The following is a 23,554-nucleotide window of genomic DNA, read 5'->3' on the forward strand; positions in this document are numbered from 1 at the left end:
AATAAGGAACCAAAATCTCGCCGATGATCAGCGGCGAGGTAGCTCTGTCTGTATAATAAAGGAACCAAAATCTCGCCGATGTTCAGCGGCGAGGTAATTCTGTCTGTATAATAAGGAACCAAAATCTCGCCGATGTTCAGCGGCGAGGTAGTTCTGTCTGTATAATAAGGAACCAAAATCTCGCCGATGTTCAGCGGCGAGATAATTCTGTCTGTATAATAAAGGAACCAAAATCTCGCCGATGTTCAGCGGCGAGGTAGCTCTGTCTGTATAATAAAGGAACCAAAATCTCGCCGATGATCAGCGGCGAGATAATCTTGTCTGTTATCAAGGGGACGGAAATCTCGCCGAAGATCAGTGGCGAGGTAATTATAATGGTAATTGCACAAGGGACACAGGCAGCCCAGACCTTGAATATGCTTAATAAGTGACGTTATGCGGTTGGCGATTGCTTTACAATTTTAGCCGTTTTTAGCCGTTTCGAATATTGCTGTAAATACGACGTGTAGAAAATAATTTAAGTTGAAATGGCTGACCTTATGTATGCATTGCGTTATTTTGATGTCTCTGTGTTCCTGGAGGCGGTTTTGAGCCATTTAGGCGAGTTAAACTACGAGGTAAGACACTTTATTGAAATTATTTTTTATATATAGGTACCATTTCCCGTCTATTTAGAGCAATTTCCTAAACATTTTCATACACTGTCTAAAATTGTAACGCAATCGCCAACAGCGTAATGTCACGTATTAATCGTATTCAACATCTGCACCGCCTGTGCAGTCAAGATTTTGGAAAAAGTTGAAAATGCCATTCTACCATAAAAAAGAACAGATTTCTTTTACTACAGTGCTTTCATGAAGCTTTTAGCTGTCCTGTGTACTTGACATAAACAGGCATGTTTTATATCAATTTGAGATTGAGGTGCCAGCTTTGTAAAATGAGAACTCGCAAGTCTCCCATTCATTTGCATTTCGCGTGTTGATCGAACACAAGCTCACTACTTGTCGGACTACGTTTGGACTTTTTGGAGTTGCTTTTTTCCTTCAAAATGAGTCGTAAATGGTGCACCTATGCTGACTGTGTTCGAGGTTATGCCAGTGACAAGGACGCTTGGCTACGGATGTACCAAATTCAAAACGAGGAGGATGCCATCGAAATAGCATCAGCTTTGTCGGTCCAGGTAATTACCAGTAAGCTTCAAAGACTTTATACTCTACCATACCATTGTGTGTTGTTTCGTAGAACGTAAATGTAGAGCTCTCCGAGTTTTAACATATAAATTTGAACCCGTTTTAATACGTGCGAATGCATCTACTTCTCATTACTCCCGATGGAGTATGATGGAGGCGCCAAGCTAGCTCGTGTTGTCTACATGCACTGAGACTAACTTCTCATAGGCCCGGTTTAAGCCTGGCGTTACCAATCGAACACAATCACAATCACACAAAATCGCGCGAGTGGGTTCGATTGAATTAGGTCATGGCACCCAATCCAGCTGTCTCAGAAAAAAAGGGAATCGAACAAAATCGAACGTTCGACTGATAGGTGAATTGTAGATTTTTCTTTTGTAGTCGATCAAGTTCGATTGCGTCAATTAAAATCGAACGAAATCGAACCCTCTTACTCAGTCTTTTTGTTTTGGTTGTGCTCGATTATCGATTCAATCGAAAGCAATCGTCCGAATAAGTTCAACTAAGTTCATGCGTTATCGAACTATTTTTAATTCGGGCAACATGTCAAGCCTAGGCGGTCTCGAAGCTATTACAAAGGACCAGTGAGTGGTCGCAGTCACACACGAGGTTTGGTCCGGGTATAGAAATAGTTACGTCTCTCACGTATCTTTCTCAAAATTTGTTCTCGATGTGACGTGGAGAATTGAAATTTACTCTCCGCATTTTTTTCTTTTCGTTGTTGTTGCATCGTTTAGGAAAGTAGGCGTGATAATGGAGCGGCCAGGAAAATACAGAAACAGGCAAAGGGCGGATTTTATCCTCATACTACAGCTCGCTCTTGGATTAGCGCTGCACCGCCAGGTGTGGATCTTAATAAGGTATTTCATACTTGATTTATGTATGACTCAATTCCTATCGATATCGAAATAGAAGTAGATTTAGAAATCGATATTGCAAAGATTCCCCTATTGTTGTTACAAACTGTTAATCGCTTGATAAGTACGTTAGAACTTCGTGTTAACGTGCGAATACATCCGCTTATCGGCGAGATTTTGGTTCCTTATTATACAGACAGAATTACCTCGTCGCTGAACATCGGCGAGATTTTGGTTCCTTTATTATACAGACAGAACTACCTCGCCGCTGAACATCGGCGAGATTTTGGTTCCTTTAATATACAGACAGAACTACCTCGCCGCTGAACATCGGCGAGATTTTGGTTCCTTTATTATACAGACAGAACTAGCTCGCCGCTGAACATCGGCGAGATTTTGGTTCCTTTATTATACAGACAGAACTACCTCGCCGCTGAACATCGGCGAGATTTTGGTTCCTTTAATATACAGACAGAACTACCTCGCCGCTGAACATCGGCGAGATTTTGGTTCCTTTATTATACAGACAGAACTACCTCGCCGCTGAACATCGGCGAGATTTTGGTTCCTTATTATACAGACAGAATTACCTCGCCGCTGAACATCGGCGAGATTTTGGTTCCTTTAATATACAGACAGAATTACCTCGCCGCTGAACATCGGCGAGATTTTGGTTCCTTTAATATACAGACAGAACTACCTCGCCGCTGAACATCGGCGAGATTTTGGTTCCTTTAATATACAGACAGAACTACCTCGCCGCTGAACATCGGCGAGATTTTGGTTCCTTTATTATACAGACAGAACTACCTCGCCGCTGAACATCGGCGAGATTTTGGTTCCTTTAATATACAGACAGAACTACCTCGCCGCTGAACATCGGCGAGATTTTGGTTCCTTTATTATACAGACGGAACTAGCTCGCCGCTGAACATCGGCGAGATTTTGGTTCCTTTATTATACAGACAGAACTAGCTCGCCGCTGAACATCGGCGAGATTTTGGTTCCTTTATTATACAGACAGAATTACCTCGCCGCTGAACATCGGCGAGATAGAGCGTCTATATATGTTAATGTTATTTCGCATATCAAAGTAGTATTCACATATTGAGAACATGGCGTAATTTTTGCCGTTCTGTATATTGAAAGAATCACATAATATGTGTTTGTCTGAACGCCGGTTTCTTTGTGGTGTTCTACTCAGGATGCATGGCAGATCTGCCGATGGTGTTTTTTACTTAGTGATTTTAGCTTTACTTATGACTAGGCAAACTTTGATTGTTTTTCACTAGTGCCCGCCAAGGTTACCGACTGGTAAGTCATCTATATAAATTTTATTAAAGAAACATCTCTAAACTTTTAGCTACTCATATTCTCGTACTGATTTTAATCGGCTTTCATCGCTTCAATGCGCTTTAATTTTCAGAACCGGGCTCTTCCTAATTTGCATAATCCGTAATCGGCCCGTGGGCATTACGGGAGAATAATGCCCTACAATTCAGTGACAATTAACCAATCAGAGCGCGCGTTATATCGGCCACAAGCCAAAGCCATATAATAAAGCTCTTTAATAAACCTCAAGCTACTTGTAGAAACCATGTGGTAGAAAGCGTTGACTAGAAGCAGTTGAATGCAAACACAAGGAGAGTTGTTTATTTTATAGATTTTTTCCTGAAAAAAGGCTAATTATCAACATCTTACCGGGTTTGCGTATCTTGCCGATAATTTCATGTACTCTTTTACGTTGGTTAAAACAGTCCTTAATTGTGCATGTTTTTATCTCTTTCATAATTGCCAGGTTTTATCTACAATTTCTTTCTTTTTTTTTCCCTGCAGAATTGGATGGCGTTTACAAATCTGAGTGTTGACAATTTTACCATAACCGACAGTCTCGTGTTTACCAATACAAACTCACCATCTGATCAGGATAACTACGCTTTCTGTCAAGTAAGAATAATTATTGCCAGCCCGCCGCATTATTGTTTCTTATCTAAATCCTCTTTATAATAGGGCATCAAAAGGGCAACAACAGCAACGCTTTCATATCAATGGAGGAAGTTAAAATTGACTGTTAACATGGAACTATTTGAACTCTGGACCCACAAAATCTGTCATAGACCTAATTTTATCTTCGGTGATCAATTGATCAAACATACTTTTCCTCTTGTTCAAACAGATGACCTGTACCTGTTTAAAACTTCTATTTTGACTCGTTCTTGTTAATCTGCACCTCTTTGGTTCTAGGGCTAGGGGCATTGTTTGTGGTGTATACCTATTGTTTCGTTTGGCCAATCATGAAGACCCTTGTAAACGGTGCAGGTCGGCCCTGTTCAAATCAAAGACGCTGTGACTTGGAATCTAAACATTGGAATCAGCGCATTATAAATACCAATACGGATTATTTATCAGCTTAACCTCTAAAAGAGTCTCGCGGAAATACAGTCCATATTAAATTATTCTTTTCTTTTACATTGCAGATAGTGAACTTCACAAAACCATTTTATGCTCGTCCTGTTGTATTAGTGACGCCAAAACGCACTGACAACAACAACAATGCTAATCTTTCTGGGTCACGTTGTGACGCTGTCACCGCTTGGGTTGAGGTAAGGAATAACTCTTGTGATCTTTTTGTAAGTTTAGCAAACACTCATAAGGTAATGGCACAAATATTCCAAGTTCCTCGGGACCCGTGAACATTATATGACATTGAGTAACAACATAAATATAACAGTTTATACGGGAATGTAACATTCGCATATAACAGCTCGAGGTATGGAAGCAAAATTCGATAAAAATAATTACTTGAACTCTTCTGTTTGTGACTTGTGTTTCTATGCTGTTTCGGGGCCGTTTCAAAGCGATTTCAGCAAGTTTTTGTTTCGCTGTAACTTTCGTTTATATCCGTTTTTTTTTTTTCAAATACTATTCCGGCGGACGTTAACAACATGAACCAGGCCGGGTTTAATTCTTTTTTGTTTTATTCAGCATACATCTACAACTGATGCACAAGTGTGTGTGAAGAATTACAACAGCGACGCCAACAATAAAGATGTTATCACTGTCGACTACATGGTCACTGGAGGTAGGCAAAAAGATTCCGTCTGGAGATTGAAAAATCACTCGGTATATTAAGATTCTCTTTCCCGTATCCCCTTTACCCCTCAGCGGTGTTGTTCATTGCAATAATATTTATAAAACCTTGCAAACCCACACTGGGAAGACGGAAGTGTGGATAACTATCAAGCAAGCGTGTACTAGAAGATCAAATCGTTTCTTCACAATTGTTCTGATTGTTTCTATCTCTTGTCAGACTTGGATCCTTGCATCGACGTGACATGTCATTATCACTGCCTCTGTAAAGCGTTTGGACCAAATGATGCTCGCTGCGTTGCTGTTGACAGTTGTCCATCCTACCAAGAACCAGTCTGCTCATCCAATGGCACAACATACGACAATGAGTGTTTGTTTCGACAGGAAATGTGCATTCAGCGACTGAATTTCTCTGTGCAACACCCTGGTAGTTGTGAAGGTTAGAAATTGTTTTACTCCGAAATTTCTGACGATGTCGAAGAAGATGATGATTATTATGATGAAAAAACCTGGGAAGTTTAAACCGTTTGTACTGATTTGTGTTTTGTACTGTAATTTTCTTAAAGGATTTCCTTTCCAGCGAGGTCGCCGTCACATGCCACACATTCCTTCACTCGGATATTCTCATTGTGAAGTAATTCGCCTCAAGCCTTATGTGTTTTATCCTGACAAACCACTTGAAGTTCAGATCACTGTCAATCATATTGACACCAGTGACAAGTCATACGTACATGATGCCGCTGTGTCGTGGGTTGAGAATGTCAGTTATGATCGATTCACTGCGTGTGTGATGGCGGCAGGCTACAATGAGCGAAAATCAAAAGCTAACGTGACAGTTGATTGGATGACGTACCAAGGGGCTCCAGCGGGTGGTGTTGCCGGGGAAGAACGGATATCACAATGGTGGACTGGAACGACTTGTAAATCTGTCAATTTTCCATCGGTAGGTACTTTTTCGTTTCAGTTTACAACTCAAGTTCACGAAGAATAATTTCAAATAACTTACAGTTATCAGATTTAGCTCAATATAATACTGTATGATTTCCCTTGGACTAATGGGACGAAAATGTCACCTATCACTCAGCCATTATAGCACTAACCCGCACTAAGTTTCCAAATCCTCGTTACTGTTAAACAGCACTAGGGCAACAGCAACAACAACATCAGTAAGCTGAACGTCAACGATAACAGCTTGTTTTTTCGTTTTCTATGCAGGGTAAGTTTTCAGTGATACCTTCAGTGTTTGTTACCGCAGTGCACTATCGTGCAGGACTCAAGCGTGACGCTGCCAGTGTGTGGATTGAAGACATCACGCAATCCTCCTTTAAAGTTTGTTTGAGAGAGCTTCAGAACTACGCAGGATCTCACGACGATGTTTATACTGTAAGTGTCTGTACCTTTTTTTATGTACCAACCATAAGGTACTGAGAGATCTTTATCACTTACTTTAGCCACTTAACACTGGTCTTTTGCATTGGCAGCTAGGTCTGTAGCATACTTCACCATGGAGACATATAATTAAGAAATAGAATCTTGATTTAGACGTTTGCTTATGGATATCTCACTTAATACTATTTCCATCTCAATTTTCTAGTTAACATTTATTTATTTTTCTCTTTTAGAAATGGTTGGCGTTTTCTTCGCTCCACAAGCCTCTTTTTACAGAACATAGTTCAGTCTATTTTGCTAATGCCCAACATCCACCTGCAGATTACAACAATGCCTATTGCAAGGTTGGTATCTTTTTCGTCTTACAAGAGAGCTTGCCTAGAATTAATTTTTTAAAAAATTTAAGAGTTAGTGTACAGACCCACAGAACAGCGCCAATTTAAACAATACTCACTCAGTAAGTTATTATAAAATTCAGTTTGCTAGTGGTCAAAGTTGAATAACACCCCGCTTACTTAATGAGAGTTTTTCTCTAGGATATCCGCTTTACTGAAAAGTACAACAGCACCCCAAATGTGTTTGTTTCCGCGAACCATTCGTCTAGCGGTGGAAATCGACAACCAGTACACAATGGAATAACTGCTTGGGTGGAGGTAATTCTGTTTCTTCACTTTATTAAGTATTTTATTTAAACTGCATTTTTGTCACGCCAGTCGAACCAAATCTCGTCTATTTGAAAGAGTTCTTGGCTTCTTCCAATTTTCTCAGGGGGAACATCAATGCAGAATTAGTTTCGTACCCTTTTACATCCGTTATTTTCCATCAAATTAAATGCGGGGAAAATCGTAAAATACAAGATGGCGTCTCCAAGACAGCCAAGAAAGTTGAGAGATACCTACTAAATCCAAATGATATGATATTGATATGTCTTACTAGAACGAAAACCTAAGGGAGGTATGAGTTTGCTTTTTCTTCCGAAGATTAAATAATATTTCAGAATATCACCGTGAGCGTTGTGAAAATTATATTTTCGACCTCATTTCAGAAGACCACTGATTATTTTTGTTCTTTTTTTTTTGTTTGCAGTACATCAATACGACCAGTGTGCGAGTTTGTTTAAAAGAGTTGTACGACACAAAGTATGATCCACTGTCTATCTCATACACTGTCCTTTCAGGTAGGGACGAAATAATTCATCGTTAATTTTACTAATGTCTTGATCAGTAGTTTAGCTCATTTAGTATTCATATTTTAGTAACTTTTCTCACTTACGCTGTTAAAAATAAGACTTTATCAGGCGATTTCTTGAATTTGATTGTTAAAAGTTAATTTCATAACAAATGACGTCCAATGTTTCAGTCAGGAGTAAAAATACCAAAACATTTGAAGGTTTTTCAGAAACATGACGAGCAACTATTTCCTTTAATAACTTTCACTTAAGACGTTCTTAATGATTTCTCTTACTTTTTATGGATTTATTGTTGTTTATATCTGCAGACATTTGCCAGCCAGGATGGACTTACTTTGGTGGTTATTGCTACTTTTCAAGCCCCGCATGCGCCACATGGTTGACTGCTGAGTCAAACTGTTCTGAGATGAACTCTGATCTGGTTACAGTGCACAACCAGGAGGAAAACGTATTTATTCAGCACCGTCATGCTGGCGATAGATCATGGATAGGGCTGAATGACCGCAGTGTTGAAGGCTCTTTTGTGTGGACAAACAAAGAAATTAGCAGTTTTAGGTTCTGGGCTCCAAAGCAACCAAACAACTGGAACAACGAAGACTGTGTGCACACTCTTGGCGTGAGGCATGGATACACTTGGAATGACGTGCCATGCGATAACTGCTTCAACTTTACTTGCTTTACAGGTGATAAATCTCTTGCTTAATGCGGTTAAAATACATTGTAATCTACTAATAAAAAATAATAAACTCCCCAGAATTTCTTTCGCGCTCAAAAAGGTTCCATGATTCATTTTTAAGATAGTTTGTTACAAACCAGTACTGTAAACATTATTCATGTATTTGATGACTCTCATTTTTTTCGAAATTTAATTTTTGCAGATCTAGAGGAATGCTCCACCAACACTCATAACTGTGACGTGAAAGCAGATTGTGTAAACACCGTGGGCTCATATTCCTGTAAGTGTAGAGCTGGATATACCGGAGATGGACAAACTTGCAATGGTAAGAAATCTACCAACCAACCATCAAACAAACAACATATTAATGTTGATACTGAATTTAATAACAATCTCACTTTATTTTCAACAACTATGAAATTTCTCTTGCATTGATAGGCTTAGAAAAAACTGTAACCAACCGCACTTGTGCAATAAGAAAGCTGATAGAAAAAAAGGTTCAACCCTGTAATAACTTTATTTTTTAACAGTTTCGAAGACTGCGCCAGTGGTTTATAACTACGGTAATGTAAATCATCCAAACGCAAAGAATGAGTCAAAACGAGTGGAAAGTAAAATTAATCGTGTTTTTTTTTCATTAAAATATTCTGTGCTTACTGTAAATTTTCGACGGATTGTTCTCAAGCTGTATGTTTCTTTTTCAGTTTCGGTGAAATGGTCAGACTAACGATAACTCAACGTTTATCCATATTTACTCCTTTTCACCTTGTTTCAGACATAGACGAGTGCTCTTCAAACTCTCATAGCTGTGATGTGAATGGTGTTTGTAACAATACTCGTGGATCTTACACTTGCGCGTGCAAACCTGGATACTCAGGAGATGGCAAAAATTGCACTGGTAAGTTATATCTGCTTAACAAGAACTGAAGGCACTACCAGCCAAAGTTGGGCAGGGCGTAATTGTTCCACAGTGACTGGTTACTTGATTACCGTGAAGGTACAGTCTGTATACGAGCCAAGTGGGTCATGCCACTAGGCCAGAGCTTATCCTGGTTTCTGCGTAGCGAGAAGCGATTACGGATATTTCTATTCCCCCCTCTATGGGACGCTAGTCCATCGTAGGGTTAACCCCAACATTCAGTTCGCCGGTACCCATTTAAACACCTTGGTGGAGCGAGTTAAGTGTCTTGCCCAAGAACAAAACGCGGTGTCTCCGGTCAGATGTCAAATCCGGGCCGCTCGATCCTGAGACGAGGTGCATTGACCATGCATGAGTCTACCGCACCTTACCGCGCCTTACCGCGCCTTACCGCGCCTTACCGCGCCTTACCGCGCCTTACAGCTTACCGTAAAGTGCAACAAAAAACGCAGCAAATGCCACTTTCTGAAAATAACAAAATTTGATACCCAGCACGAAGAACCAGTCTTTCACAATCCCAAAATTAGTTCCCGCAAAAAACAAAAAATATCGCCCATCCGAAAAATTAAACTCCCGCAAAAATGTCTCGCCACACGTAACCAATTTCTAGTATGTAAAATATATTTATGATTTTGAGTGAGCTCAGTCTCGTTTTGGATGTAACAGAAAAAAAAGAGTGTATATTTATTTTGGTTCTATTCACGGAAAAAAACCCTCAAGGGTATAAACCAGAAATCCCAATAATGACATTTCTCATACTTTCTTTGGACAACGCGTTCTTTTGATATGCAAACATGTTCTATTGACCGGGCACAGCAGTATGGCTATCGTGACAACGCTTTACAACAAGGATTGTTTCCCTTGAGAGGTTTTATTGATAAACATGGTAAACCTCTAATCACGACACGTGTTATCAAATTTACGATTAAGTACTACTTAAGTACTACCAACGAAAACTCCTTACTTCAGAACATAAAACACTTTTTGGGACAAAGTACAAAATAATTTATGTTTGTTTTCTTTCTTCTTCCCTGTTCATTATTACCCACAGATATGGATGAGTGCGTCAGCGGTGTACACGACTGCCACCGTTCAGCTTCATGTACGAACACTGTAGGATCCTACACATGTACGTGTAACCATCCTTTATCAGGAGACGGAAAAACCTGCAGGTACACCGCGGCAGGTAAGTATTTCACGTTAATTGTGCTTCAATTCAGGTAGCAGTGGTTTAGAATTAAGTTCAACTTGTCCACCAAATATGATGTCAACAAAACAAACAAAAACTGAGATTTCTTGGTCATTGCTTTCTTTTTTGGGATGGTTTAAACAAAACCAATTTTCCAAAACTAACTCATGAATGATGGATCTCAGCCGCCGATGTTGCAAATTCGAACCACTCAAGGAACCAATCAGAATTCTCCTTTACAATTTTGATCAGTTTGCCATATTGGATGACTGTTACTGTTGCAACTAAAAGAGAACACGACTCTGTAATGCTGTTTGCTACCTTCTCGCCACTACAGACAAGCTTTTACATTAACATTAACCACACTTAGAAAGGACAGTGGTGGGGTGTGAAGCTGAAACCGCCTACGTGGACTTTAACTATTAGAAGCTTTTTTCAATTCAATATTTAAGAAAGCTGTCAAATTTCGTGACATTATCTGCCGCTGGCTTTTCCATTGAGAACTCTAACGTCAGCGCCGAGCATTGGTAATGATATTACGTTTTCCTGATAAATACTCTCCGAGTATTGCCCTGTTCGGGATTTTAAATCATCTATTAAGAGTATTGATCACTGCGACCCAAAAGTTACAACGAGATATTCCAGATAAAAAATATTTTAAGTTGCCGGTGGAATATAACGACCACATATAAAATATCTTTCCGAACAGACAGTACATCCAGTTTAGTTAGCGTCACATTTACGGTGCAAGCAATGATGGTCATCTTATAACTGGTGTAGATGACAGTGTTATTTATTCTTAGCAAAACCAACTTTCAAAATAGTCCACCAAAATAACTGCTAGGTACAAAATGGATCCAAAGAACGTTCTTATGTTATTTTTGCAGCGGGTCTTAAATATTCCAGCGTTGTGGGAAACAGCCAGAATTTTTTGACATGGCTGGATAAATGGTTAAAGCCTGTGACTCGCCAATCTTCTTACTGGAATCGCTGTTACCAGGCAACTGTAAATGGCTGGTCATCTTCTACCTTCCATTCAAACTGTGACGGCAAAGGTCCAACTATCACAATCATCCGTGTTGGGAAATATATTTTTGGAGGATACACAAGTGTCTCATGGAGTAAGTGACATGATCAGTTTCATCTTATGACAGGCAACCCAAGCGCAAGCTGTGAGTCAGCCATGATCATATTTCGCAATAGTGGTCACGGAGAAATATGGGAAAAGGGTTTTAAAAAGAATTTTAAAAACGAAATATTTACAATATGATGTGGGATAGTTAAGTGCTAGAAAATTCTTAACCAAATGCCTTTTCTCACTTCCATGGTGTATTAAAATTTTACTTGCTGTGTTTACGCACCTCTTTTCTGATTCGTGACGGTTTTAGGAAGATATCGGAAGGGAAGAACTTTATAGGAAGCGGTACAACGGCTTCGAATCATTAATCATGGAAACAAAAAAGGGTAATACCAAAGAAAGGCAAATAAGTCAACGATAATAAGAATTTTCTGCATAACTCATCGAGATAAACAGGGCGATAGAAACACTTGCATTTTTTAAAAACGCCTTGGTGTTCCTGGCTAAGTGACAGCTTAAAAGCTCGATATTAATTTTATGAAATTTATAAAATAGGGCATGAAACTCATGTTTAGTCTGAAATCGGGGCAGCTGTTTCCAGTCTCCCACCGGGCTTGCTTTTCCCAGAATTGAAATTATTAAAAACTCAGGAGACATTTAACATACAGGAACCAGAGAACTTAAGATAAACACTACAAGAAATGATACCGAGCTATGAATAATAGTAAAATTTTGTGAGGCAATCTAATTAACGTTGTCGGTAATACGTCATTACTAAACTGTCCAAAGTGTCAGTAAACATTATTAATGTTGGACTTCTTTTTCCATTGTGTATTTCAAATTAGGCTCCAGTTGTGGATATCACTACGATTCAGCAGCCTTTCTCTTCTCATTGGTTAACAAGCCTGGTTGGCAGTCACTAAAGCTAGATCAAACTGGACAGTATAGTTATTATGGAAGCTATTCCATCTACAGCTGCTCTTCCTATGGACCAACATTTGGAGGAGGACACGATATTCACATTGCCAACAACGCTGCATCAAGCACCAGCTCATACTCAAACCTTGGATGGACCTACAGCCCGCCAGCTGGCAACAGCCTTGGATCCTCCTTCACACAATCATTCCTGGCGGGTAGTTACAGCTTCCGGCCCGACGAAGTCGAAGTCTTCTATGAAACTACCTGAAGAAATCGCGGAGCTTGGAGTCTTAGTTTTACACACCCTGTTCAGTAAAATTAAACCTTTATATACAAACTGTTGGTAACTTATAGAAGTGCAATATAATCAGAAAATTTCAATATCACCGATGATATGTCAATCAATAGGTTAGCAGAAAATCGAGTAGTCACGTATTAGTCTAAGATAAACAGTTCACTTTGAGCGGCTTACTTGTTTGGTAATTGCCATTAAAGGATAGTTTTATGGCTCCATGTTATAACAAGCTATAACGTTTGCCGAGCTAATGACTTCTGCGAGAACTGAATTTTCTTTAAGACTTTCACCTCAGTCACGGTAACGTGGTGATAGGAGTAATGTTTGTCACTAGAATTCCTTTCGTATGTTTTGATTAATATATATATATTGTTAATCCACCAATCGGATTAAAGTAGATAACACGTGTGTGTGTGTCTAGAGTAAATTCTTAGCGGCCGAATGAAAAAATTTAACGTTAACTGACTAAACTGAATTCGAAGTTTTGCTCGATAAATCCGCTGACATCTTGAGTAAAATTTGGGAATCAGTCTTTCCGGTTTCACAAACTATAGTCTGTAGTTGTTGAACTACATGCGGCTCAGTAAAAAAATGAACGAGGTAGTAGTCTATAGTCACGCTATAACTTGTACATGCGCTGAACCGTAAAATTATCCCTTAAGAAGGAGAATCTTGATGATGAGTTTCAATTGATTGAATTCCACGAACATCATACCAGGATAAGTTGCCAGTTACATTATTCCAGCTGGTTTTGATTTCTTATCTTATTCAAGTAAAGAGGTTTTAGAAAAGGCTAAATTGAGAAAATATGATAGAGTAGGCATTTTTTGTTTGTAGTAATTATGAATTGTCTTTTGGGAGTGCTAACGTAGAAAATAAATACGTGTCAGAGACACCGTTATAAAAACTTGTAACAATAAAATAGAGCAGGGTGAAAATAACGCGTTGTTTTGTGTTTGTGTTCGTTCTTATCTAGGCGAAAAGAATTTTTTTTAATCACTTTTATTGTGAATTCCCAAAGTCTAATTGCCTCTGTTAAACCTGCCTTTAGGGAAATCATGGTAGTTATATTTAAAGTTTGCGATGAAGCCTTGAACTTGTTTCGGTACAACATATGGAATCAACTCTTCAGACGGTGATCAAAGTGATGACTGTGCCAACAATCGCTGAGATAGACCTCAATTCTATCTCAACGATCGTAGCGCGACGGTTGACCATGTAATTTATCGCCAAGTGTCCTTAACTTTTATAGCAAGTAAAAGTTTAAAACTTTCTTTTATTTTAAATTTTGCATCAAAACTTGCTTACGACTTAACAACAATTTGAAATTGACTCGTTTTCCTCTCGACGTGCGTCAGAAATTTGAAGCCGTTAACAAAGTGATGTTAACTACCACAAGAGGCTTTTCTTGGAGTCATGGCACTCAACTTTGGACACTGCATGCGGCCTTCAATGAGAGGAAACCACTCGAACGAGCTTACTTGCCGTTGATTTAAAAACAACAACAACAACAATAAAACGACAGCAAACGGGGTTATAGCGCGAGCAATAACGAACAGAAGACAACGAAAATTCAGTAATGAAAAGCAACCGGATCTGATTACAAAAGATCTTAGAGAAATATAAATAGCCTGCTTGAACAGTTCGCCCGGCAGGATGTCGTGAGGAGATCTGCCTTAGCTTACCGGGAAATGCTCGAAGACTCTCTTTGCCCATTCAATAACAGTTCAAAATTCAGTTGAGATATAATAACCAAAAGGCTTCTGGTCCGGTCTATGCTTTATCATATCGCTGAACACGCGTTACAGTGAGCAAATGATTTCCCTAGTAGAAGGGCGCGAAGGGGTAAAATGGAAACTGGGATTTCCCCTTTTTTGGGCTGGGGAAATAGGATTTACTGCACTGGGACTGGGATTCAACCACTGGGAATGGGATAAACAATTTCGAAAATGGGAAAGGCATTTTTATTTTTAGCGCACTCTGACCCTATTTTTTGACACCACTGCTTAATTGAGCCTATTCTTTTCAATAAAGAATTAAAATTCAGCATCATTAGACCTCAGTAGACACATAGAATCATTATACTTTTTTTTTTATTTCCGCGTTCTAGCTATCAGGCTCCACACAGTCTTAATATAGCGGTTTGTTGTTGATGGAATGATGTGTGTTTGCACGTGGCGGGAACGTGACGAGTACAGCAGCAGCGAAAGTGGAGACAGTAAGTCTGACGAGGATTGTGCAGATGATACAAGTGGTTTCAATATGGTTAATTATACACATTAGTCCCCAAACAATCTCTGGGAATGGGATTTTAGATTTGGTAACTGGGATTTTGACTAAATTTAAGCTAGGAACTGAGATTTGGCAAAAATTTGGGCTGGGAACTAAGATTTGGTACCCCCCCCCCCCCTTCATGACCCTCCTAGTAAGTCGATCCCTTGTCACTTTGTTATCGAGGTTTCAATCAAGTTAAAAATTACGTGTGTTCGTAAGTTTAACAACTCCTTAAACTATGCAGTCGACGTCATAAAGTGCTTTCTTTTATTTCACTGAGCTTCGAAAATGTGTGTTTTATTTCTGGCTTTTAAAATCAGTAATGTCTTCCAAAATGTATCTCTACTACTTCACAGGAGATTTTCTTCTGCAACTGCGTCTACTATTTTTATATTTTCTCAGAAAACTGTCCTTTAAATGGGCATTCTTAGGTCACACACTGTTCTGTCACAACTTGTCTGTTATTCTTTGGGCTACAATGATACTAAGAGGATTTCGGATCAATTTTGGAATGCTTCATTATCTGTTAAGGTTACAGTATACCTTCGGGTCGGCAATTTTCTTCAAATTTGGATTTTTCGGTCAAAATAGTGGTCGAAGAATAATCTCTAATTTCTGAAAAAAAAATTTGAAAAAGGCTAAATATTGGCGGAGAAATGGCGGTTTTACGTTTTCACCGGAAGTAAAAGTTTACCTCTTGATTGACAGCCCTATGGCGCGTATGCAATCAACCGAGACGATTTTCGCGGGAATTACCTATATGGATGTCACGAATTGACTACTCAGTTGATCAGCATTGTTGTTCTGACCACCCAGTATTTTTGATATTAGGCGTGTCTCTATTAAGTTATAAGGAAACATAGACCACGTTTAAACCATGGACCGGTTCGAAAAAGCGAAAACAGCGAAGAACGAATGAAAATACATCAATGAGTGAAGAAGCGAAAGTTCGCCACGCGGATGAAGCTATAGTTATCGTATAAGGCGGGCAAATATTCGTGGTAAGAGAAAAGAAAGGTTCTGTAAAAATTTCGGAACTTGACAGCAATAACAGGGATGCTGACAGAGACTCTTCTGATGAGTCCGATATCGACGAATCGTCAGACTCATTGAGACCATTTGAAATATTATCCATGCACAGTTGCCCACACACAGTTGCTCTCCGCGCTGTCTTTTGTTTGTTTCCTTCGCTCAGCTACTCTAGCGTTCGTATCCTTTTTAGTCTTCCCCATTTTGCCAGACCAGCTTCAAAAAAAACCGAGCTACAGAAAAATTATCTCTCTGCCTTCGGTTCCTTGAGCGCATTGCGAAACACAAGAGTTTTTTAGAGATTCTCGCGTAAATTTCACCAGGAGGTTTAACGGTAGTAAAGTTTCCCTGCACTGATTGGCTTAGTTATCTGAGAACCCAGTTGAAGGCGTTTGTGGGCGGAGTTTGTTTGCGAAGCAGAAAATTTTTCTTAGCGCTGTTTTCTCGAATAAATTTTTTCACTTGAAGCAGACACTTTAAAGAGTTATAACTCAAAGGGAATTTGTTCAATTGCTCTTAAATTTGGACAGTGGCTAGTTTAACATATAAACTACAAAAGTGTGTCTGGGAATTGTTAATTTCGAAATACTTTTTCTTCGAGAGCGATTTTTGTACGATCACTCCACATTTTTTTAATCCTATTTCGAAAATGTTCTGTAACTTTTTACTGCAATCGAATATGCCAAAACGCAGACACTTTTTTTAAGCGCTTTGGGCCCTGAAACCGAGGAAACAATTAAATTGGCGAAAAAGGAAATTCGCTTTGACTTGTAGCTTTCGAAAGGTGATTCGGGCGCTCGCATTTAGTGGTCGTGAAAAATTCGACAATTCATTTTCTTTCAAAATTCTTGGTATAGTTTGATAGCTATCTCCATAAGCTTTAATTTGATATAGGGGTTTAGGTATCTACAGCTTAAACTGCATGCGCTACATCGCTTGCGCGCCAGACACCCCTGAAGGTATACTGTAACCTTAAGGGTGTCAATCTCAGAGTGATTTTACTTAACGCGTGAAATAGTTGCTACACAATTAGATACCACTGGACTATAATTTCCTGGTTTTCTTGTGTTAATTTTGACTCTTTTTGATCAATTATTAGCTTTATTTCACGGGTTAATTAAATCACTCTAGCAAGAAAAATGTCAAAGAATTGAATTAAAATGCGTTACTATAAAAAATGCAGCAAAGCAAGCTGATTAAAGAGGTAAACGCTCATGGCACGCTTCCTTACGGGTACAAAATTTAAGAGTCATAGTCTATAAGATTTAAACTTTGGCCGGCCACCGTACCTCACCGATTTTGCTGAAATTTGGCATGCAATCTTGTTTTAGAGTCCTAACTACGAAATGGATGTTAAAAAGTTCCAGTTCTTTTTACTTAGGAAAATATCGAGAAGGCCGATTTCGAGTGACCTTGGCGGCCCGCCAATATGGCGCATCGAAGGAGTTCTTGTTACTTCAATCCTGATCCTGCCATTGTAAGTTCTCGACAATTCTTGTGACAGACATAAAGAACTATCCTCCTTTGGCTTATTTATTAAAATAAATGCGGTAAATGATAAGTTTGAACGACCAACGGCCAAGAAGCACGAAGGCATATTTTCTTAGCTTTGAAAAGTCGTAAATTTACTTCAAATTAGAAGGGTGATATCTCCGGTGTTATCTCGATTGAGAAGTAGCCAGTTACCCAGAGTGTAGCTTAGTTATGGCTAATTTGATTCCATTAATAAAAATTTGGGGGAGTTGAAACAGCGTAGACTGAAAAATTATATTATCAGTAGTAATTTGGCCTTTTCTGCGGAACAGCTTGTTAACCCAATATTAGTCGAGGAAGATAGGAAACGATTCCTGTCGCTTAAATAATGCAATTTCCATGTTTTCTTACTTACGTGATTCAAAGAGCTGTGTTTGAAAACAGTTTTCAAGATTGTGTGCGATTTTCAGCGAAAATTTTACACCTTTCACTTTGTTGTTGCACTGTAAACAGTCTACACTGACATTCCAAAGTACAGATTTGAAATCACCCAAATGCGTGAACATGTACCGTTCAAGTGCTTATTCAGTTGATTATCTTTTTTAAAATTCCTCTTACTCTATCGGGATATTGAAATCACCTATCTTCTGGCATGAAAAGTATGTTTGTTTCTACGCAAAACAATGAATGTCGATGAAATACGGCGAATGAATTTGTGACAAGCTCCTGTGAAATGAACATCGTGAGGCGCGCTATATCACTAATTAAATTTATTCATTTGCTCATCTGACATTGTGCAAATGCTATATCTAAGTTAACGAAACCGATTTTTAGGTTTAACAGTTACAGTAGTATCGAGTAGCACGTTTTAGAAGTATTTGTTGGTTGAATTGCAAGTTTATTTATAATATTAGTAACGATGATATGATACCGTAAAGTTGGTATGGAGATACGGTCAGTGTAAAATATGGGCTGCCGACTGTGGACTACGGACTACGGACTGGGTGTAAAACACGTACTGTCAAGGTATAATTAACACGGCGTTATCTTTTAGAAGGATCTAAGTTGTTCAAACTTGATGGTTTATTAATGACCGAAGAAACGGTAAGATGATACTTTCCGTCTAGCTGTAAATCTACATTTTTTGATCGCTCGGAGTGGGGTGTAGGGGAGGGCCAAAATGTTGTTGTTGTTGTTGTTTTATAGTGGTCAATGCGCGGCTTAGCTACACCTAGCTAGTTCACAGCTAGGCCGCGGATGTCCGTCTGCTCTGCAGCAAAATGTAACTACAGCGAAAGGTAACTCTTAATGAGGAAACAAAAATATATAGTTTTGCAAAACTCTAAGGCAAGTTGTTTTCCAAGTTATCACAGTGCAACTCTTATATCATGGACTCACAGAAGACGTGGTTGAGTGGTAGCAGGAACACTCCGATACCATTGCGGTTAACGCACCAACAAACGCAGCTTTTCGTTTTCCTTGTTGAGCAGGCACTTCCAGTTTAAACGAGCGACAAATTTCTCTTAGTTTACTGATTTTTAATTTACTTAGCCTCTGTGAAGTGACGAGGTCGTAAAGATTGTAACCATCGTACATGACTGGGTTCTTGGGCTGTATGTGCTCCTCTACATTTCGCAAGGTTGCCAGCGCTTCTTCAGCTGCTTCGTAGTCTTGGTCGGAAACTGACTGGGCTTCTGAGTTTTCGCATTTTGCCCGCCGTGAAAAGAAACTTTGAATTTGCGTGGAGAACAAAACCTCTTCGTGTGAGAATTATTGTCTCTGACCATCAACATCTCGAGAAATTTTCATTTGTCTTGCCACTGTCACATAGTTTCCTGCAGTAAGTTGAAAACGCCTGCAAAGAGCATATACTTGTAATTAGGGAAGTACCGCTAGAAACGTTATAGTGGGGTATATACCAAAAGCAAAAATAAAAACTTTGAGCAGGGCAGAATTACGCAAAAAAGTCATGCACAGCGATCAGCCCAGGCAAAATTCCCTGTCGCATCAGAGAGTAGGTACGATCGAGAAAAAAGAAAAAAAAAGAAAAAGAAACATGGTCACCCTCAGTGTAATAAGTCGTATGGTACTCCTCTGATGGTCCGCTTAGTTTGATTCTTCATGTCAACTATGCGAACGGCAGGATGTCCTTTCCCCAGACGAAGATTACCCACTCAAGAATATTCCGCTTCAAGTCACTTCCCAGCTTAGAACCCAGATTACCGGGCGCTAAGGATAAGTCGTATTTTCTAGGAACCGTCGATACAGCGGGTATAGAACATCAAATTATGGGGCGAAAATGTTTACAATGAAATAGATAAGTAATTAGAATCAGTACCTGCTCTTGCCCAAAGAAGCTGAATTTCGCTTTTAAGCGAAGCATCGATAACGTTGAAACCTTTGAGATGTGGCCTTATATCTCTGGTGCATTGTGAAAGCGATACGCACTCCCCTGATGCTATGCTTTGTCGGCAGCTGTCCGTAACAAACTTTGAAAACCCACATCTAACGATTGTTACGTCATCTTTGAGTCGATGAAGGCCATTCAGAACTGGAAATCGATGACCAAATCAAAAGCTCTGAAATAAAAATCAAGAAGCACAAATTTACATTGAATCTCTACGAGCAATTCAGTTATCAAGTACTCAATTTGAGCTCAACTTTTGTTGTTACCCTTTTAAAAGCAAAAGCGCTTCTGAGGTACGCTGAGGGTACGGGTAATATTGCTAAAGAAATAAAGATCGAAATAAAACAAAACCACTCACCTTAATTCAAACCACAGCAAGGAAAATTCTTCACCCTGTTCACGGTACGATTGAGTGAATAAACTTAATTAGCGGATGCGCGTGCTGCAAGTTAGCGAACGGGAAAGGATGTACATTTCACATCAGCTTGGCGATCAGTCATCCTCGTGATGTCCACGACGTTCATCGTTCAGGCTTCAAATTCTACCGGGATACACAACTGTTTCAATTCACAATAGAAGCTAAGGTGGGTGATTTTTATATGCCATCTAGAGAAAGGGGAGGACAAAGGGGAGTTTAAGAGGACTTAATTTGAAACGTGACGTAATTTGTATATTTGTACTCAACAGTGATTGAAATTATGTCGGTCGGTATTTCCGCGATAGTTTGTAGTCACGTAATCTGGATACCATTGACCAGTTTTTTTTCGATATTGGAATGAAAATTGAGTTCCTATGTTCTGGGTGATTTCCAAAATACTTTGATTTGGAAAAAAGAAATCGAATGCGTGTTTATGAAGAATGTTTACAATTTAACAACAAAATGGTCCATGCCAGTTCAAGATTTCTCCAGAAATCACGTATCAAGATTTTTTTAACATGTCTTAAGACGTAGGGTATTTGTACCATATAAACAAGAAACATGGAAATAACTTTATTTAGACGACAGGAATAGTTTTTTTTCATCTCTCTCAATTAACATCAGCCGTATTCCCTAAACGGACTGGTCCTCAGCAATGGCTGAACTGTTCAGACTGTCACTGGTGCTATAATTTTTTTATATCCACCGTTAAATTTCCCCTATTTTTTATTAAGGAAATCAATTATTCAATAAACAAGCTGTGTTCAGGATAAATGGCTGGTTCTTAATCGAGATAACAATGGAAATATCAGCCTCCTAATTTGCAGTAAATTTGCGGCTATTAAAAGCGGCGTAAACATAACTTCGAGCTTCTTGGCGGTTGGTCGTTCAAACCTTTTCATTTTCCGGATTTATGTTAATAAATAAGACAAAGAAGGATAGTTCTTTGTGTCTGTTACAAGAATTGTCGAGAACTTATGATGGCAGCATCAGGATTGAAGTAACAAGAACTCCTTCGATGCGCCATATTGGCGGGCCGCCAAGGTCACTCGAAATCGGCCTTCTCGATATTTTCCAAAGTAAAAAGAATTGGAACTTTTTAACATCCATTTCGATGTTAGGACTCTAAAACAAGATTGCATGCCAAATTTCAGCAAAATCGGCAAGGTACCGTGGCCGCGACCTTTTTACATAGCTCGAAAATAACTGAGTATGACTCTTAAAGAGCTTCTACAAAGAAAGAAATACGGCCTAACCCAGAACATGAATTGAATTATTCATGAACTGACAAACTTTAAAACTGCGAGAAATAAGAAAATAGAAAACCGTTCCTTTCTAACCCCCTTAGACACTTACCTAATACTATGTTATGTAGTCCACGTGAGTACCTAGTGCATCGTCAAAATGCAACAAGCTATGATAACCACAATTAAACACGGTGGAATTTTATCGGATACCAGCCCCAAAGTAGAGGCTTTGTGATTGTCTCAGCTGCAGGTCCATACAAACACTGAATCTTTAACCTTGCATAAGCTCTCTCGTCACAGCTCAATTGTTTAGTGGCCCCACTGAAGGTCACCGCTTACAGAAAGTTGGCTTGCATATATATTAAGTTAAATCCACGCAATATCTGGCAGAGTCCAAACTAGATTACTTTGTATTTTTAGATTTTGTTTGTTTGTTTCTGTTTGTTTGTGTCTCGTTTCTTGTACCCGTACACAAACTTCTTCCGTCTCTCCATCGTCCATTATTCTTCCCATCTTACCCTAGAGCACTCAGCTCCCAGTAATGACAATATGTCACGAACATATAAACAGCCCTGCAACCTATAGACTAAACGCGATTTTACACAGGAAGCTACAACAAAATATACGTACAGGAAGGCAATGGGAAATTCCGCCATCAGCTTCGAGCCAAAGTAAAAGAAACAACTATAGTCAAAATGAAATAGAACACACATCAACTGAACAAACTGGCAAATGATCAAATTAGCTAAGAAATACATCAGTCAATTGAAATCCATCTCCTAATGTGATGACCTGGTGTCTTGAAACAATAATTAAGAACAACCGAAGAACTTAAGAAGCTCTATGAACAGGAAGAACAACAATCGAATCTTACGACAGCAAAATAAATGACGACTCTGACGAAAATAACCCTTTTCAGATGATTTTATCATCTATGGAAAAAAATGATCGAAGAGAACGCCTTCGTAACTTTCAAATCTCTAGTCACTTTACGAGTTTTCCTCTTTAAAAAGATAAGCTAAAATTCGACATAATTTCGTCTATAACTGGGTTGAAATTAAATTGGCATGAAAACAATTCAAAATAGAAATGAGCTGAAAATTTGCTACAAAGCGTAAATTGGAAAAGCGAAAATAAGAACGTTAATCGATCAGAATTGAAATGTGTAAAGTTTAAACTGGAAAATTTGATAAACTTAATTTTGGTTTCTTGTGAAGTGTATGTGAGCACCGCGGAGGACTGGGCAGAGGGGACATGGGGTAGAAAAATGTATCTCTACCACTTCACAGGAGACTGGTGTCTGCAACTGCGTCTTCTATTTTTATATTTTCCCAGAAAACTGTCCATAAATGGGCATTCTTAGTTCAAAGACTGTTCTGTCACAACGTGTCTGTTATTCTTTTGGCCGTTATAATACTGAGTGCATGCAGGGTCAATAAGGTGTCAATCTCAGAGTGATTTTACCTAACCCGTGAAATAGTTGCTGCACAATTAGATGCTATTGAATACCAATTTCATGGTTTTCTTTTATTAGTTATGACTTTTTTGACTTACTGCTACAGTAGATGTTGTTTTACGGGTTAAATAAAATTACCCTGCTCAGGAAAAAGGTTAAAGAATGATAAAAATGCGTTACCATTAAAACAAAAGGAAAAAAAGCAGATTAAAGAGGCGAGCGCTCATGGCACGCCTCCTTACTGTTACAAAATCTAAAGAACTTCCACGTGCACAAAGAAACAAAACCACCCGGCTAACTTACAGAGTGAATTTAATTATTCTTGAACTGAATAACTATACAACAGCCAAGAAACAAGGAAATAGAAAACTGCTCTGTTAAACTCCCCTCGAACACTTCCGCAAAGCCTCTCCAGCCGCAAAAAAACACCTGATTATGTTTAGTAGTCCACGCGAGTACA

The 23,554-nt window shown here is 39.0% G+C and overlaps 1 protein-coding gene and 1 long non-coding RNA gene across 2 annotated transcripts in view; both read left to right on the top strand.

Moving 5' to 3' along the window:
- The window catches only part of LOC149105872 (uncharacterized), a 2,751-nt gene extending 21 nt beyond the window's left edge, over nt 1–2,730 (top strand). Inside the window, exons 1-2 of the long non-coding RNA XR_016201484.1 lie at nt 1–1,180; nt 1,928–2,730. The exon at nt 1–1,180 is cut by the window's left edge and continues 21 nt beyond it. This is a non-coding gene — a long non-coding RNA (uncharacterized LOC149105872). The remainder of the gene's footprint in view (nt 1,181–1,927) is intronic.
- LOC149105871 (uncharacterized) overlaps nt 1–13,731 on the top strand; it is a 21,908-nt gene extending 8,177 nt beyond the window's left edge. Inside the window, exons 4-18 of the mRNA XM_089271523.1 lie at nt 3,884–3,994; nt 4,525–4,650; nt 5,033–5,129; nt 5,358–5,576; nt 5,704–6,080; nt 6,353–6,520; nt 6,760–6,870; nt 7,063–7,179; nt 7,613–7,703; nt 8,024–8,398; nt 8,594–8,716; nt 9,167–9,289; nt 10,362–10,496; nt 11,387–11,620; nt 12,423–13,731. Of these exons, the coding sequence (XP_089127649.1) occupies nt 3,884–3,994; nt 4,525–4,650; nt 5,033–5,129; nt 5,358–5,576; nt 5,704–6,080; nt 6,353–6,520; nt 6,760–6,870; nt 7,063–7,179; nt 7,613–7,703; nt 8,024–8,398; nt 8,594–8,716; nt 9,167–9,289; nt 10,362–10,496; nt 11,387–11,620; nt 12,423–12,763 (2,748 nt within the window). The 3' untranslated portion in view covers nt 12,764–13,731. The remainder of the gene's footprint in view (nt 1–3,883; nt 3,995–4,524; nt 4,651–5,032; nt 5,130–5,357; nt 5,577–5,703; nt 6,081–6,352; nt 6,521–6,759; nt 6,871–7,062; nt 7,180–7,612; nt 7,704–8,023; nt 8,399–8,593; nt 8,717–9,166; nt 9,290–10,361; nt 10,497–11,386; nt 11,621–12,422) is intronic.
- The last annotated feature ends 9,823 nt before the right edge of the window (nt 13,732–23,554 follow it).

This window comes from Orbicella faveolata, unplaced genomic scaffold, assembly GCF_042242905.1.
Source record: "Orbicella faveolata isolate gen_17 unplaced genomic scaffold, um_ofav_v1 contig_34, whole genome shotgun sequence".
NCBI classification, from domain to species: domain Eukaryota; kingdom Metazoa; phylum Cnidaria; class Anthozoa; order Scleractinia; family Merulinidae; genus Orbicella; species Orbicella faveolata.